Consider the following 18,190-nt stretch of genomic DNA (forward strand, 5'->3'; position numbering starts at 1 on the left):
AAAAAAAAAAAAAGAATTCCCAGGAAACACCTCCTCTTTCCCATCACCTGTTCATTCCACAGCCAGTCAGTTCTTCCCTCACCTCCACTGACTTTGAAGTTTCAGGTAAAGAACAGAGAAATCATCATGACAATTCTCATAAATGACTCCACTATCAAGGGATCTCATGCTCATGTCATCCTCACAGGTCTGCCTTGGGATCATCGGCCCATTTTACAGACAAGGAAAGGGCTCAAGTAGGTCAAGAGGAGGACTGCAAAGGGGCATGAAGAAACTTGTGGGAGTGATGGATATGTTCATTGTCTTGAGTGTGGTGATGGTTTCATAGGTGTATACATATGTCAAAATTCATGAAATTGTGTGTCTTTAACAGGGAATCAGTAAAAATAAACATGACACTCTGCCATCGAGTTGATTCCAATTCAAAGAGACCCTATAGGACAGAGTAGACCTGTCCTGTAGGGTTTCCTGACCTGTAAATCATTACAGAAGCAGACTGCTTCATCTTTTTCCTATGGACCAGCTAGTGGATCAAATTGCCAGCCTTTTAGTTAGCAGCTGAGTGCCTTAACCACTGTGACACCAGAGCTCCAGTAAGTATATTTAAATTGTTTTTAAGGTTGAGAGATGTGCCCAAATCCAGAAGCTAATAAGAGCACAGTAAGAAGTAGAATATGAGTCAGGGATCTTTCCAGAACACCAAAGATTTGTTCTGCACAGCTCAGCCCAGGGAGGTGTGGGAAGGGGAGGGGCCTCTTTCTACACTGGCACCAACTGACTCATTCTGGAGGTGAGTCATTTAGTTTATTTGTTGTTGTTATGAAAAACACAGCAGAACATATACCAGTCCAGTATTTTCTACATGTACCATTTTGTGACACTGATTACATTCTTTGAGTTGTGCAACCATTCACACCTTCCTTTTCAGACTTATTCCTCCCCCATTAATATAAACTCCTTGCCTAAGTTTCCTATCTACTCCTTCGAGTTGCTGTTGTCAGTTTGACCCAATACAGATAGCTCTTAAAAGACCACAATGCGCAAAGAGGACATTCTTTACTAATTAAGCAAAATTACTGCTTGGTTTGAAGAAGATTTCAGGGGATATTTTTGCTTTAAGGGTTTAAAAAAAAAAAATCTCAGGGTGATAGTTTCAGGAGTTAATCCAACTTCCATGGTCCAGAAAGTCTGGATTCCATGAGAATTTGAAATTCTGTTCTTTGTTTCCCTCCTTTTGATCAGGATTATGCAGAATCTTTGATCAAAATGCCAGCTAACTCATTTTGAAACCCCTTCTCTCCAGCCATATTCCAATAACCAAACTCCCAGCTGAGAGGAGATTTCTCCATCTTCCTCACAAGTCCAGGTAAGTATCTTGAGCGTCAGAGTAGAGATCTGAATGTTTTCAGAGTTGTTCACAGTGAACCACCTGAGAGGCTTTTCTTTAAGGAAAGGGCTAATCCCACAAAGCTAATGCTTACAAAGCTCCTGCTTCCTGGCATCATTGGTGCTTTCAGAGAAACAGACAAACAAAGAAAAACAGTAGCCACATAGGGAGGGTCCAATGAGAGACCAGTTTCCTCTGGTGCCCACAGAATTTGGGGGAATCTCAAATCTAGGAGGTCAGAGAAATGTCTATGGCACTAAACCACAGATTGAAGCTCCGGCAGGACAGCACTGGTGAGCTCTAGGGCTGGTCTTCTTGGTTCTGGCTAGATGTTGGCCACTCTAAGACAATTGAGCTTGAGTCTTGTTCTTTCGTAGCTCTCAGCTGCTCCTGTAGAGTAGAGGGGACCAGAAGGATGCTATCCCCCGGGTTCCTAGCTGCCTGCCCCTGACAGCCCCAGAATGCATACATACCCCAATGCCCTTCTGAATCCTATGAAAACACACAGCTCCCACCACTGAGTTGCTGGACAGGAAGGCTGGATGCTTGGTTCTACTCTCAACTCTGCCCCAGCCTGGCTGAGGGGCTTTGGCCAAGTTGTTTCACTTTGTTCGGGCTTGATTTCCTCATCTGTGAAACCAGGCCACAAACACCTGCTCTGTCTACCTCATGAGGCTATCGTTGGATTTCAGCGAGATGAACAAACGTGACAGTGCTTTGAAGAGTGTAAAGTCCTCTTCCACAAATGAGGCGCCATGACTACAAAGGCTCCGTGGAAGGGGTAAGTTCTAATGTTGCCCATGAACTCTGCTGATGCAATATCCCAGTAGCTGAGTGCCCAAGTCCAGGCAGGTGCTGTGCCTCCTGCTTTATCACTCTGCTGGCCTTGGCAATGCCAGGTGTGTTATCAGCTCCTCGTCAAGATCTGTCCCTGACAGGCCTGGAGGACACGTGGGTTTCTTTGGCTCCGCCGTGCACGGCTGTTCCTCAGGAGGTGTTGGGTGCACTGCGCCAGTCGCTGAGCAAAAACCTGGGCTGGCACCTCCGGCCCCCAGCCTTGGCACAGAGAAGCCTGCATCTGCCCTAAGCCACTTATCACTACAGCAAAAGATCCAGGCGCCAGCCCCCTACTCCAGTGGGAAGGAAGCACCCCCAACCTTCTAGACCGGCCTCCACTCCCAGCAGAAAATGACCTCCCCCGGCAAGAGGAACACAGTCGAGACTTCTTGGAACAATCTGCAGAACGAGCTTTGGAGGAGAGACTTACAAAGAATCCAGGATCAAACTCTTTAACACTGATGCCTTCCTGTTTACCCAATGATTTAGATACGATTAAACTGATGAAGACATAACATCCTCCAAGTAGCTGGCCTGGAGCCTACCTTCCAGACCTCTAATGGTGTGACAAGGAAACGGGCCTTGCAAAACCTGGGGGTAGGCTCCAAACAAAGACCTCATTCTGCATGAGCAGCACTGCCCCCACCCGGACCGAGTATCTGCCAGGAGCAGGAGGCCGAGAGCCAGGGGCTGGGGCTGGGAGCCTGGGCAGGACTTGCATTAATTCCCTGAGTCAAGAGTCCCCCATTCACTTCCTGAGGGAAAGGAATCTTCAGACGGTAAGTGCAGTAAGCACAGCTCATTTGTTTCTTATCAGCATCTGAAGCGATCATGTGAAAACCAGAACATGGCTTTGTTTCATTCTTTTTTGGGGGGATGCTGAGTGGAAGGGGATGTTACCACTCCCACCAGACTCTCAGCTAAGAGGCCCTCCTGGTACAGATTGGAGGCAAAACTCTGGTGAGAAACATCAGAATTGCCGAAGGGGGGAAAAAAAACCCTTGTGCAGAGTGTATGTGTTTATTCTGCAATCAACCAAGGGGCAGAGGGCCCTCTGATCATTCCCTCTGGGCTTCAGTCTTTGAGCTTACATGACACCTGAGAAACTTTCTGATTAGCCAAGAATGCTGGCAAAGCGACTTGTGGACATCAGACACAGAAAGAGAAGCAAGGCTGAAATCATGAGCTCCCAGCTTGTGATGGCTGTGGGTCTAACCTCAGCAAGACTCAGACCACTTTTCGAGGTGGTTCTCAACCTCAGACCAGGTCTCAAGTTCCCGTAAGCAGTGGGAATGGGCACCGTAAGCAAAGGCAGTGAACAGAGATACACTTTCTCACTAGGTCTGACCACAAACACAAGCTGTCACGCTCTGAGGCAGACCGTATCTAACATTTCACATCGTGTTCAAGTTATCACTCCCGTCACATACCTTGGCAAGACCTCCCATCATCGTTGAGGGTAAAACCAGGGTTGCATGTACAGGAATAGGATCCAGGAACATTTGCACACAACTGCTGGCAGTAGCCATAGCGACATTCATCTATGTCTGGAAACAGAAGTGCAAGAAAGGTGAGGCAGGTCTCCTTCTTGGTCACTGATGTCAACACCAGCCTCATAACTGCCTGCCTCTTCTGAAGCAGGGTCATAAAAAAATAAGAAGGGGAATTAATGCTACCACCATTGACTCAATTCTGACTCATAGTGACTCCCATTGGGTTTTTGAGGCTGTAAATCTTTACGGAAGTAAATTGTCCCAGCTTCCTTCCATGGAGCAGCTGATGGGTTTGAACTACTAACCTTCTGGTTAGCACTCAAATGCCTTAGGCACTATGCCACCAGAGTTCCTTAACACTAAGATAGCATCTACTAAGTGTAAAGTATGGCGGTTCTTCTCGGATTTTCAGAGACTCGGTTTCCCTATAATACTCGACATTGTAACCCACCTCAGTCTGATGAGCACCTGAACCTGTCTTGAAAGCTGGTTGATGAAATTTCTGCTTACAGTGGGCTGTTGGGGGAGATGACATCTGAGATTTTATCCAACCCTAAGACTCTAACAACTGTTTATGAACTTTTTACTGCCCTGGGAGAAGACAAGGTAGCTTAAAGTGTAAGAGGAATCCATAGCATCACTCCAGTGGGCTCCTCGCAGCTCCATTAACGATGAACATGACCAGCTGTCAAGAGCAGAGTGAGTGTTGGCCAGGATGAGCTGGGAGCATTACAGTTGGAGACCCATGAATTCAGTAACAGAAGGCTGGACTTCACCCTGGACCTCCACCTTGCACCTGAGTGGACACAAAACTGTGGATAAGCACAGCCCCTCCAAGCCATGGCTGGCCTTTCCAGAGAAAGCAGCAGCACTGTGAGTGAATGGATCTTCCAGCAGAGCCAGACAATATGGCCTCCCACTGATATGGATCCATACGTAGGGAGCCTGACATCACAGGCACAGGACTCCCCACTGTGGAATTCACTCCTGTGGGACAGGGTGTTGGAATGAGTGATGAGTGATACTATCAGCCTACAGGTAGAGACAGAATCTTCACCTACCCAAGTGCCTCTGTGACCAGTTGTTCTGACTTTAGCCGTAACTGCTCCCTAACTTGTCCTACTTCCCCCTGAGCTAACGACATTCCCTCCCTGGTACTCCAGCTATTTTGGAATCAGGGTCCATCTGGGTCTCTAGAGGTCAGTTCCCAACCTCAGTCCCTGTGCCTTGTTTCTACTACCTACTGCCAGAAAGGACTCCACCTCCACCTTACCCATTGGTGAGCCCTACTTGGATTGTGTGCCCTGCCGTTGAGAATCTGTCCTAAATCTGAGTCCCAGCTACTTCTAACCTGGCCCACCCTACTGTCCATGGAGCGCTGTGTAGCTCCTGCTGGGGAAGCCCATTGACGGTCCTGGTCCAGTACTGTGCCTGGTACAGTTGGGCACATCACGAAACCTCAGGGAGGCAGCAGCGGGAGAGGCACCCTTTGCCTAGGGGTCCCTTGGAGGAAGGCCAGCCCTGCCTAGTATTTCATGGCAAAAGCAAAGTCCACACAGGTGCCCAAAGCAGGTTGTGGTCAGATGTGGAACCTGGGCTTTGAAAGAGAAAGGAGAATTTGACCAGGAGAAGGACTATGTTCAGTGACAATTAGGAAATGTCGTCACTTTAGATGTGGAGTGTGGATGGGCTACGCCACGTGGCATGTCTCCTAAAGCTTCCCACTCTGCGGAAGGGCACAGCTCTCCTGGGTAGTTGTTGTTGTTATGTGCTGTGGAGTCGGACCCGACTCACAGTGTCCCCTCCTTGGGTTTCAAAGGCGGTGTCACTATGGAAGTAGATTGCTCAAGCTGCCTTCCGAGGAGCGGCTGGTGAGTTTGACCCGCCAGCCTTCTAGTTAGCAGTCAAGTGCCTTAGGCACTACTCTACCAGAGCTCCTCTCCTGGGCAGAGGAATGGTCAAATTGCTGTTGTTGTTGTTGTTATGTGCCGTCAAGTTGGACCCGACTCATAGGGACCCCTCCTTGGGTTTCTGAGGCAGTATCACTATGGAAGTAGATTGCCCCATCTTCCAAATTGCTAGTACCTCTCAAATCAGCCCTATTGTTAGTTTTCATCAAGAGGGCCCTCGACTCATGGCAACCCCATGCACAATGGAATAGCTGCCTGGTCCTGCACCATCCTCGTGACCAGCTAGGATTGCACCACTGTGACCCACAGGGTTTGTGGGTTTTTTTTTTTTTTTCCCCATTGGCTGATTGTCAGAAGTAGATCACTAGGCATTTCTTCCTAGTTCATCTTAGTCTGGAAACACCACTGCAACCTGTTGAGCATCACAGCAACACACAAGCCTCCACTAACAGACAGGTGGTGGCTGGGAATCGAACACAGGTCTCCAATGTGGAAGGTGAAAATTCTACTGCTGACCCATATAATCAAGCCTGTGTCTCCTTCTCACTTGATTGTCTCTAGTGCCCCTTGTGGTGGAAAAAAAAAAAAAAAAACCTAGCCTGAGAAGGAGACAGATTTTTAGATCCAAATCACTGTGACTTTTTTTCAAAACGTTCCACTTCTTAGAGTCTCATTTTCCAACTTTCTGAAAGTTGGATGAAATAATATCTAATATCTCTTCCAGCTCTGAAATTCTACATACTAAGTTCTCAAACCAACAACTCAATTGCAGTGATCTGTGTATGTTCAAATGAGCAGCATCCAAGTTTCCATTATAGCAGAAGTGGGTTAAAATGACAGCACCCGTCCTATTCGCAAATGCCCATGTGTACAAAGCCTGGCGGTGCAGGCCGGCAAACAAAGCCAAGCCAAGCCTAGCCCTGCTTATCAGGCCGCATGGATGCTTCAGACAGGGCTCTGAGGGCGGATCCAAACTCAGCCTCAGTCAGGAGAGCCTTGGAAAGCAGAATCTTGTTTTGCTGTTGCTTTGTTTCCATGATTTTGTTTGGATCTGTTTCTTAGCTCCTCCAAGACTGATTTTCAGACGACAGAGTAGTGTCTTAAAGAATTGAAAGTGACAGGACTTTTCTAAAAAAACACAGCATAGAAATCACAACTTAGAAAGAGAAACTGAAGCGACAGCCGGCGATGGCTATGAATTCACTTGGCTGGAACAAAGGCCAGAGGAGAAGAAAGGAAAAGAGCCCTCAGTAAAAATAAACAGAAAGATCATGTAGCAGATTCAACTGCAAGGGACAATTTCTCAAGTGGCAATGACAGACTCCCTGGGAGTGAAAAGAAAGCTCATAGCTATCAGAGTGGGCGTGGGTGCGGCCAACAGTGGGGTGTCGGGAGGGTCCACCGATCCCCATTGGAGACTTGGAACATTTCTCTTAGTGTTATTTCTAACTAGGACAGAATAACCCTCACCCTCTACCAATTCCTGCCCTAGATGCAAACTTCCTATAGGCAGGAAATGACAAGGTAAAATCACACATGGGCCCTCAAACGACACATAAAAAATATGGTGATGACATGATGGAGACAGTGACAAGTGGTTGTAGAGGGTGGCAACACATGTCAGCTCAACAGCCTCTCTATTAACCTCTAGGAGTCCCTGTGAACCCTCCAGGGAGCTGTTACCTAAGCACTGTCCTTCCAGGAGCCAGTAGCCATCGGTGCAGGAGCAGGTGTAGCCTCCCTCCGTGTTGATGCAGATCTGCGTTGGGTTGCACTGGTGGGAGTCCGTCGCACACTCATCCACATCTGAAACACAGATAGTCCCAAGAATGTCACATTCCTCTGCCTAGAATCGTGGAGCCACCAGAGGGGCCAGCTCTTTGCTTGTCTGGCTGAGAGGCAGTTGATAATGTCCCCGGTGACACCCAAGGAGAAGGAAATAGCTCCCAGACAAGGGCCACTAGGAGACCGTGGCATCTAAGTGGAGAAGGCAGAACTCGTCCACTCACCCAGAGGGGAAAATGGTGAAGAAGGGAACACATACCCGCAGACAGTCTTCAGCCACCCGGCCCCATTATTCATTGAAAAATAGGTCACCTTGGTCACAACCAGTACTTAAGCCATTCACATGTTAAATAAGGGTCTGTTGTGTACCTACTGTGTGCTCAGAACTATGGTGAATACTGCTCAGAACTAACAGAATTAAAAGACTTCTAGTGCAGCTGCTTGGATTGTCCACCTGTGAACATCTTTCAGCTCCCACCCCTTCAGGAAGCTGCCTGGCTTCCCTCCCCTCTAGAGCCCCTGGGTTCATCGCCCTCTGCCCTAGCTCACTGGTCCCCTCCTGCTGCTGCAGAGCCCATCACAGTCTGTCACATAGTACAGGAAGGTATTTGTGTCCAAGTCGGTCTGTTTAGCCGACAGCTTCAGAGCAGAGTCAAGCTGTATCTGTGGCCGTATCTCCCAAGGCACCTGGTGCAGGTTTTGTACATGGACAATGCTCAAAACGGTTTAAGCTGAAACCAATTGTTCTTCCCTTTCACCCTGCACCACGCTTTAGGGGAGCAAGCCCCGGATCCTCTAATGTGACCTCTTCATGCCACCCTCTCACTTTGACCTAAAGGAAGAGACTTTCCACCAAACGTTCACCCATTGATTCAGCGAGTACACGCTGAGTCCCTGGACCTGCCTGTTCCTCACTAGGGTGTGTTCCTTATCTTCCTTCATCGGTGCACTCGGGCTTCCTCCCCTTCACCTTCTCCCTGCTGCCCCCAAACACACCGCACTGCAGTTGGAAATCATATTAGAAGCTGTAATGCATTGGGCCTGTGTCATGTGTGATACGCTACCTTGTTCATCCGCACAATCACCCTGTAAGGTGGGCTCCTGGAGCCCATTTGACAAGGGGGATGTTGACTAAAAGAGCCAAGATGCTTCAAGCCAAGGGCTGAGCCCCGACCTCCCTCCCTGTCTGCCATCAAGTCCCCTCTGCGCAGGACGACAGAGTTACAAAGTCCAGAACTAAGCAGGGATCCGGAGGGAGCTGGTGGACCACACAGAGGGAAGAGGCCCGCCTTCTACCTGGCCCGCCTCGAAAGCTGTCTGCCCCTTGATGGTGTAGATTTCGTCATTGTCTCTTCAGATGACTGCTTTGGATGTGTGTGCGTATGTGTGTGTGTCTGGGTGGGTGGGTGGTTGGGAGTGGTGGAGAGTGAGTGTCTAGGGTCCAGACATGTCAGCTCCTTGAGGACAAGGGCCTTACATCACACAACGATTTGCACACTGGGGCCTCTGGCAGCCAGCACGACCACTTAAGGGAACTATTCAGCCAGGGGCCTCTGCTGTTAACTAAAAGGTTGAAGGGTTGCGTCTACCCAGAGGCACCTCAGACGAAAGGTCTGGCAATCTACTTTTGAAAAATCGGCCGTTAAGAACGCCATGGAGCCCAGTTCTACTCGGACACACACAAGAGCGCTCTGAGCTGGACTCGACCCGATGGCGACTGGTTCTGGCCAGGTAAGCGAGGCTCTCTTAGGTTCATGCAACACCATCACAATCCACTCGCCTATGGTGACTCAACTCAACAACACTCCACTCTCCCCACAAATCACCAGGTGACCGGGCATCCCAAGAGTCAGCCTTCACTCTTCCAAACATGGACAGCCTCCAAGGGCCTGGGCTCCGAGGTGGTGGCAGCCCCCCCTGCACCCTGCCACCAGGTTGGCTCCATGCAGCCTCGGTGACCGAGACCCAGCCCTATTCCCCGCTGCTTGTGCCTGTGTCCTCTGCCTCCCCTCCACCCCAGCTCTGCCCACCACACAAAGCCACCCAGGGAGCCGGCGGATAATGCTTGGCCCGCAGCCACTCCTGCACAAATCCGTATCAAAGCCTATGATAATAAATAATGCCACTATCGGCCAGGGCATATTTACATTGTTCCAGCAGGGAGTGACGGGTAACAATCGTACACTGGGAACAGCTCCTTAGGAATCTGTGCTCTTTTTCCTGCCTCGAGGGGAATGGAGGGTGAGAGAGACCCAAAGGGGAAAGAACCGTTGGCAAGCCTCGGTCCCAGCTAGTTCCCATGTCTCTGTGTTTGTGTAACTTATGTGACACACAATGTCCACAAGGTCCTACAGAGAGAAACCAAACACTTGCAATTAGACAGACTGAGCTCAAAGTATGTGTACGTGTGTGTGTTCACTCGTGTGTACGTGTGTGTGCGTGTGCCAAAAAGACAGAGACAAAGAGAAAGTGTGTGTGAAATATTCAGGCAAAAGACAAAAGTCTTTTGATTTCATTTTTCAAAACCTCCACTACCTCTCCTGAGTGAAAGGATTAACTCAGCTATCCCTTACTTCTAGGAGCTCTGGTAGCATAGTGCCTAAGGCACTTGACTGCTAACCAGAGGCTGGCGGTTCAAACCCACCAGCCACTCCTCAGAAGGAAGGTTGGGCAATCTACTTCTGTAGTGATACTGCCTCGGCAACCCAAGGAGGGGTTGCTATGAGTCGGGGCCGACTCGATGGCACATAACAACGACAACATCCCTTCCTTCTATGGCTACACATTTAAAAGGTTACAGTTTTAACTTGCACTAACTCATTTCAATGATTGTGAATAGAAAGGGCATTTTCAGGATTCAGTACGACCCTGGAGTTCAGGGGACGCACATCTCACCTTTCCATCCTGAAAGCACACCTGGTGCCTTGCTGTGGCCCTGGTAAGAGTTCGGTAGGCATGGAACGTGAACGAATGAGCACATGAGCAGGGCACAAACATGAGGCATTTCACCCCCAGTCAGCTTTTCTTGTCAGCATGGTCACAGGACCAGTGTGTGGGCCTACAAAACCCCAAACCCCAGCACCAAAACACTGTCCGCTTACACACCTGGTGGAGCTGAAACTGGAAATTGTTGGCGCCGTGGGTTTCCACGCGGGGCTAAGAGACTCATCACGCATGGCAGCTCACGGCAGAACTGCTTACATTAAATACATTTGACTTAAATAACAGAAGGAAAATTACATTGAGCCACTCCAAGGACATTCTTTGGCAGAGCCTCTTTTACTGCATCAGTGGAAAAGTACAAGCTACGGCAACCTGAGCAAGTGGCGTTATCCTCGTGCCCAAAGGGGGCCTGTCATTTCCTCTCCTCTTCTGCATGATATTTAAGAATTGTCTCTTAAGAGAAGAGAATGCTGGGTTCATTCAATCACTTATTCACTGGTTCACTCACTCATTCGTCCCTCATGCTCTACACACACAGCCTTCGTGTGTGTGTCTGTGTGTCTTCCCAAACGTCCAGGCCATCTGAGAGCACTGCCATCAGGTGCAGCCCTTCTCACGGTATTGTTCCCAGAAGCAGGTTTCACTGAGAGTCTTCACCCACCCTCCCACACTGACGGGAGCTGGAGCCCCTGGTCAGCTGCTAAACACTGGGAGGATTCGGACACAGCAACCAATGCTCGCCTCTCTCCAGGTGGGGTAATGGTGATACGCTGTCCAGGTGACTGGTGCCCTGGCAACTAGAGGAAAGAGCTCACTGACTCCCCCAGAGCCTGGCAGCCGATCAAAGGCCAGCATCACGCCTGCCCAGGAAGGAAGGGTCATGTGTGTCGAGTGGCATGGTTCTGCTGACCCATGCAGCTTGGTCTGTGCTGCTGACCCCTCCCTGCAGACGTCCCCGGGGCAGCCTTTATTGCAAAGGTTCGCAATCTGCAACAACAACTGTTCACTTAGGAAAGTCATCAAAACAGTCGCCACCACCTCCTTGATGCCGGCTCAAGTAGACGGGAGCTCCCAGGCCTCAGGACTTGATGATTCCAACTCATGGCGACCCCCTGAGTGTCAGAGCAGAGCTGTGCTCCTCGGGGTTTTCAAAGGATGACTTTTCAGAAGATGGCCAGGTCTTTCTTCCAAGGTACCTCTGGGGGGGACTCAAACCTCTGACCTTTTGGTTAGCAGTGGAGCACTTTCAAACTTTGCACCACCCAGAGATTCCCAGGACATGTTAGTGATACTCATTTGGGATTCCATGCCACTAGTAATGTCTCACGTACCCAGCCAGACAGTTGGCTTCATGTGCACATGGGTACTAAGGCAATGTGAATAGAACACTCCCAGCCCAGTCAATATCTCACAAAGGGACCAGATGAAGGAACTGTCCAACAAAACTTGACCAATTTTCCATCCAAGGGAGAGCATGGGGAGGGGCCCTAGCCCACAAAGCGACTGAAAGTTTCAGCCCTGAAAGCAAGAGTCTGTGATGGAGGGAGGCGGTGATAGGCACCCCTCCCATTTGTTGGACTAAGTCCTCACAGGAGTTGAGTTTTATGCTGGTGGTTTATGCCTATTACATCCTCTCCTCCTGGAAATGGGCTGGTTCTAAGAAAATAGCATGCAATCCAAGTTCCTCTCCCAGATCAGAATAATGGCTCCCCTTATGCCCATAGGGAGATCACTTCTTAGGCTATTCTCCCAGCACCAAAGTTTACGAGGAAAAAAAGACCAAAGGCTAAGATCTCCCCAGAAAGGGTGAGTGTGTTCAACAGTGAGAGTTCTTTGAGCAGACAGAGCTGGGTGTGAATCCAGGCTCCTGCGCTTACTAACCCGGTAACCAACTTCATTAAGCTCTTGGCTCCTCAGGTGTTCTACCCAATAGAGCTAATGAGGCCTGCCTCATATGGTGCTGGGAGAGTTCAGCAGTGCCTGGCACACAGTAGGGGCCCAGGATATCTTTGTTCCCCGCCCTGGTAGCTGCTGTTTCTAAGGGCTGTGAAAGATAGGGACGGCCTGGCCGCTGCAGGCTCTGTTCTGAAATTCACCAAGGAGACCCAGATGGCAGAGCTGGTGCTCAGTGGGCTGTAAGGCATGGTTAATTCTCTAAGTCAACCACAGCCAAAACTGGGCATATTCCCCTGTTGAGCACATGGCAGAAGATGGGACAAGGGGTGAAGAAGACAGATTGTGTTCCTTCTCGGCTCTCAGTTTCCACCTTCGCAAGGGGAGAAATCTGACATCTGTGGGTCCATCATGAGGCACCCGGTAGTGCAGTGGTCAAGCACTCAGCTGCTAACTGAAAGGTCGGCAGTCTGAACCCACTAGCTGCTCCACAGAAGAAAGATGCGGCAGTCTGCTTCTGTAAAAATTCCAAAAAACAAACCAAACTCACTGCCATGGAGTCGATTCTGACTCATAGCAACCCCCTTTGGGTTTCCAAGGTGGTAAATCTTTATGGAAGTAGATTGCCCAGTCTACCTTCCACAGAGTGGCTGGTGGGTTTGAACTGCCAGCCTTCTGGTTAGCAATCAAATGCCTTAGGCACTAAAGATTACAGCCTTGGAAACCATGTGGGGGCAGTTCTACTCTGTGCTATAGGGTCACTATGAGTCAGAATTGACTCAATGGCAATGGCTTTGGTTTTGGTTGGGGTCCATCTCTGCCGCTATAACTGTAGGTCCCTGAAAGCTGAAGGGCGTGTGGGTCTTAAGGAATTCCACAGCCAAAGATGACTAACCCTGACACAACCTGTGATTCTGCACTCTTCCCATGTCTTCTCTGCTGTGAAACTCTGAGCAAGTAACAGCTGACTTTGTGAGCCTGTGTACATAACCTCGACTGAATGTCTCTGTTCTTGTGTGAGAACAGCCATCGGGCCAGAGGGAAACATTCTCACTGGGCGACACTGGGAGAAGCTGTCCAAAAGCATTTGGAAGATTACACCTTTCCAAGGGCCTTCATTATTCCTTTTATGGACACGGTAAAAATCATTTCCTTGGTAGTAAATTTTTGCCCAGTGAAACAACATGTTTTCCTAGCCCGCTTTTCGTTCCTTCCCTGCTCAAGCTAATGGCGGTTGATAAGGAAGAAGAAAATAACAATGGCTTATTCCTACGCCTTCAATTGAAGTCAGTTTCAGGCCTGCTGCCGGGCTGGGTCAGTGCCATTTTTCAGCGAGACAGGCCCAGCCATGGCTGGAAGCTATACAGGACCTTCTTCCCAAACACCTGCTTAATTAAAGATCTCAGCGCTGGAGAACTTGCCTGTTGAATACCCAGGACATCTGCACTCCATGTGTCTTATGGGTCCTGAGTAATCATCAGAAACCAGAGCTGCTCATGTTTACAGCACTTTTCCCAGTGTCTGACATTAAGCATGGATGCCAAGCTTGCTTACTGTGTGCCTCTAACGAGGCAACAAATATGTGGTCCAGATTCCACACAACAAAGAATCCTCTTCTTCTGGATGAAACCAGCTAGAACTCGGGTCCCAGTCTCTCCATGGATTCTATTTTTCTTTCTCTTTTTCTCACTCCACAATTGGATTCTATTTTTCTATCCATAAAGTGAGAGTTTGGAGGAGAGTTCTGAAAGGCCCCTGCTAGCTATGACCTTCTACAAACTATGCAACTAATGGGGATCACATTGCTTGATTCTTGGGTAATTATTTTCATCCACAGAGTGCTTGGTAAACATCAGCTGACTTTAGATGCTTTCAAACTGGGCAATAAATTGGCCAAGATCATTCAACTTTTGCCAATGTATGAATGGTCATAGCAACAGGGCAGGGAGAAAGGGTGGAGTACATGTTTCTTCTAGATCATCAAGCATCGAGTTGTCCTGAGAGGAAGGGAAGAGGCTGTTGATTGTTGATCTGGACAGAGTATTTATGTTTTAAAGGGCACGAGGCTCTGGCCACTCTTGTGATTGCAAAGTGAACAAACGTGGAGCTCAGACTAGATTTCTACTTATCAAAATTCTGGCCACTTGTCCGTCAACAGGGAAAGACTTCAAATCTACACAAGCCAGTGGTTCCCAAACCTGACTGCCCAAGAGAATCTCCTTAGTCAGACATCAATAATATCTGGGGCTGCGGTCTGGAAAGTGGTGTTATTTTATTCTAAATGAATCCAAAGCAAAGCCAGATTTAGAACCTACTGTGCCAAACCAGGGAGCTCTCATGGTGTAGTGTTTGAGGAATTTGACTATCAGCCAAAAGGTCAGTGGTTCGAACCCACTAGCTGCTCTGCAGAAGAAAGATGAGACAGTCCGGTTCCGCAAAGATTTACAGCCTTGGAAACCTAATGGGGGTTGCTATGAGTCGGAATTGACTTGACAGCAGTGAGTCTGGTTTGATTTTGGTGCCAAACCAGAGGGAGCACAATGGTGGCACAATGGTTACGATTCCCCATTTCCAACAAGCTCCCAGGCGATGCTGGTGTAGCCAGGTGAGACATCATTCTGGGTGATATTTGGTTCTGCATCCAGGCGACCTACACCACTTTTATTCAGAAGAGGGAATTTGTGCAAAATCAAGCAGGTAATTCCTAAGCGGTTTCTTCCCCGTTTAAGGTCAAGCCTGCTGGTTAAAATTGTATTGTGATTTTTGGAGTCTTATTAAAGAAAACGTTCTCAGCACAGTCTAAACCAAACAGAATGGTTTTCTGAAGTACAGACACAGCCATTATGCAGTTCCCCTCTGTGGTGGCTAGGTGTCTACTGTTGCGATGTCTTGGGCATCAGGTGCCTTCCGAAGCTTCTCCATCCCTTCTGTTCACGGGTGGTGCTCTGATTTCCTATGAGGAACTCAATTCTTGGAAATACTACCCAAAGTTGATGAAAGAGCACAAAAGATTCCAGTTAGGACAGAGGACAATGTCATTTCACCAACACAGCACATCCCATGGTAACTCAGCACTCAGGAACAGTCTATAAACTCTGTAGGCCTGGCATTGTGCCTGGCACTCTAGAGCATATGGCATACTACAGAGCATGGCGGTGAGTTGCACTAAAAGTGATGACATGTACTTCACTCTGACACTCTCCCTCAGTGAAGCTGGGGACATCAGTTCAGTTCAGTCCTCTACCTCTTTTGGGGCCTATATCTCATTTCCATGGGGTGAAGGATTTCTGGGGGACGTTTGCTCACAGTTCCAGCCCCCAGGAGAGACTCAGGCCAAAGCTCATAGTACCTTCGGGCCAGTTCCCAGGGCTGATGTCACAGTGTCTCCACACTTGAGACAGAGCCCGCTGTGCCCAGCCTGCGAGGGGATGCTGAGGTTCCGCTTTCCTCCCAGAGAGCCCTGACATCCCAGATGAAGAAGGCGTTTATTTTCAGTAACCACAGGAGGGAGGGATGGCATTGAAGGGGAAAAGGACACCTTTTACCTGGCCTGAAAATCAGCACCAACAGGGCCCCTTCTCAGGGCACAGCTAGGAAATGCAATCCAATCCTCAGGCTCAGAGAAAACCCTGGGCCTGTGAGAATTCCCAGGTGTGCATTCACCCTCGGGACTCAACCGGCCCCCACAGCAGCAAACATTCCCTGCTGGGCGGCTCGCAGAGCCTGATAGAGACACCCAGCTACCACCCTGACTCCATCCCCAGCTAACAAGGGTGACCTTGTACATGTTACGTGACCTCTGCACTTTCACCTCCTCATGTATAAAATGGAACTACCATTGCCTACCCTCCTAGAGCCTCCAGGCTGGTGGCAAAGACAGATATTGAACCCAAGTGTGTGTACGGAGGGTAGGAAGGGCGTGGGCAGAGGGCTGCGGGAACACAGAAGAGGGAGTTTCCTGAATCTTGGGGCAGTGGTGGTTCAGTGGGAGCATTCTCGCCTTCCACACAGGACACTTGGCTTCGAGTCTTGGCCGATACACCTGCAGCCCAGCCACCATGTGTCCATCACGAAGGCTTGCCCCTTGCTCTGTGCTGGGCAGGTTTCAGCAGCGCTTTCAGACTAAGGTGGACTCGGGGGAGAGGCTGGCGATCAGCCGGTGTAAACCCTCGGGATCACACACAGTTGGTCACAGGGATGGAGCAGGACCAGACGGCATTTAGTTTGATGCACACGGAGTCACCACGAGGCAGAGGCCAACTTAGCAGCAGCTAACGACAATCCCATGTACTGGGATTCTGACACCAGATGACGGTGGAGGGGAACGCTTCTCTCACATACACCCGTTCCTGGAACCTGAAGGCCCCGAGGAAAAGGGAAGGGGGTAAACAACAGGCAGTTCTTTCAACATGACAAGTTACAAGCAATAGCCCAGCAGCTGTTTAAGAATATACATATTTCCTAAGGTGCAACTATTGGTCTCTCCTCGTCTAGAGCAAAGAGTGAAGAAAATCAAAGACATATGGAAGCAATTAGTACCAAAGACCAATGAAGAACAGAAATCCCCATCTCCACGACCCCGAGACCAAGGGAACTAGACAGAGCCCAGCTACCACTTCAGACTCTGAACGGGATCACAATATGACATCCTGGATCAACTGGGAGAAAAATGTGGAACAAAAGTCAAAAAAATAAAGAAGTCCAAGCTTACTGGTCTGATAGAGACTAGTGGAACCCCTGAGACTATGGTCCTTAGACAACCTTCAGGCCTGGAATGGAACTCACCTCTGTGGCTCCACTTCCAGGCAAACAACAGGCCTGCAAGATGAACCGTAACCCCAGAGAAGTACCCACTCCTTAGAACAGCCAACCACACGAGATCAAAAGAGCAGCATCTGCCCAGAGAGAAAGCTCAGAAGGCAGGGAGGGATAGGAAAGAAGGATGGAGGGAAATGGTAAACACGGGGAGGAAGCGGGAAGAGTGCTGGTACATCGTGCGGATTGCAATGAATGCGAATGAACTGTTGAACGGAAAACCAATTTACTCTGTAAACTTTCACCAAAATCACAACAGAAAGTTTTAAAAAAAGAAAAGAAAAACAATACACGTTTTTCACCCAGATACCAACCTGCTATACTAGTCTTCTGACCCCAGTCTCTACCCTAGCAGGATGCAAAGTTCCCCGCTCCCTGTCTCTAGAAAGAAACCCTAGCACATCAGAGAACGACTGTTGAAGTCATGACTCATGAGAAGGTGAACCTCAGGTGAGGGATGAGAGGGAAAGCATGGAGGATGAGGGAGAAGATGCAAGAGAGAGGGTCTCATGCAACCTCCTGGCTCCTGGGTGAGGAGTGGCTACGTGTCTTGAGAGTCTATAAGTGAGGGCCATGCCCATGAACAATATGGGACAGACAGAAACAGGCTATGCTTTTTTCCCACCACCCTTTGGACTTGATAAGAGTTGGATATCACTTGAACGTAAAACAAATATTTGAATTGATTAAATACTTTTCGGGATCGCGTGTTTGCTTGGCTGACAGAAGTGGGGGCTGCCCTTTCCCACCCACTCCTCTGAGGTCACCAGCAGACTCCAGGACTTCTCTAGTGTGAGTGTGGAAGGCAGGGAGGGGAAGGAACTATATGTGGAGTTAACCAACTGGCTAGCCTGCCAGGCCACTCTGCCCTCCTTTCCCCCATAAAAGGCAGGGTGCTCAAATCTCAATGCTGATAATGCATCTATTAGTGATTCATTTGTGCCACACACATTTACTGTGGACCAACCCAGTCAGAGGTATGAGAGTCAAAGGTAAGTGACACATGGACCATATTTCAATCCCCTCTACAGCTCTGGTAGCGTAGTGCCTAATGTACTTGACTGCTAACCAGAGGGCTGGCGGTTCAAACCCACCAGCCACTCCTCAGAAGGAAGGTTGGTCAATCT

The 18,190-nt window shown here is 49.1% G+C and overlaps 1 protein-coding gene across 1 annotated transcript in view; it reads right to left on the bottom strand.

Moving 5' to 3' along the window:
* Positions 1-18,190, bottom strand: part of FBLN5 (fibulin 5) — a 103,505-nt gene that overhangs the window by 48,175 nt on the left and 37,140 nt on the right. The window contains exons 4-5 of the mRNA XM_007944496.2: positions 7,311-7,433; positions 3,655-3,771 (exon numbers count right to left, since the gene is read on the bottom strand). Of these exons, the coding sequence (XP_007942687.2) occupies positions 3,655-3,771; positions 7,311-7,433 (240 nt within the window). The remainder of the gene's footprint in view (positions 1-3,654; positions 3,772-7,310; positions 7,434-18,190) is intronic.

Source organism: Orycteropus afer, unplaced genomic scaffold (assembly GCF_000298275.1).
Source record: "Orycteropus afer afer isolate SDZICR_OR568_19922 unplaced genomic scaffold, OryAfe1.0 scaffold00127, whole genome shotgun sequence".
NCBI lineage: Eukaryota > Metazoa > Chordata > Mammalia > Tubulidentata > Orycteropodidae > Orycteropus > Orycteropus afer.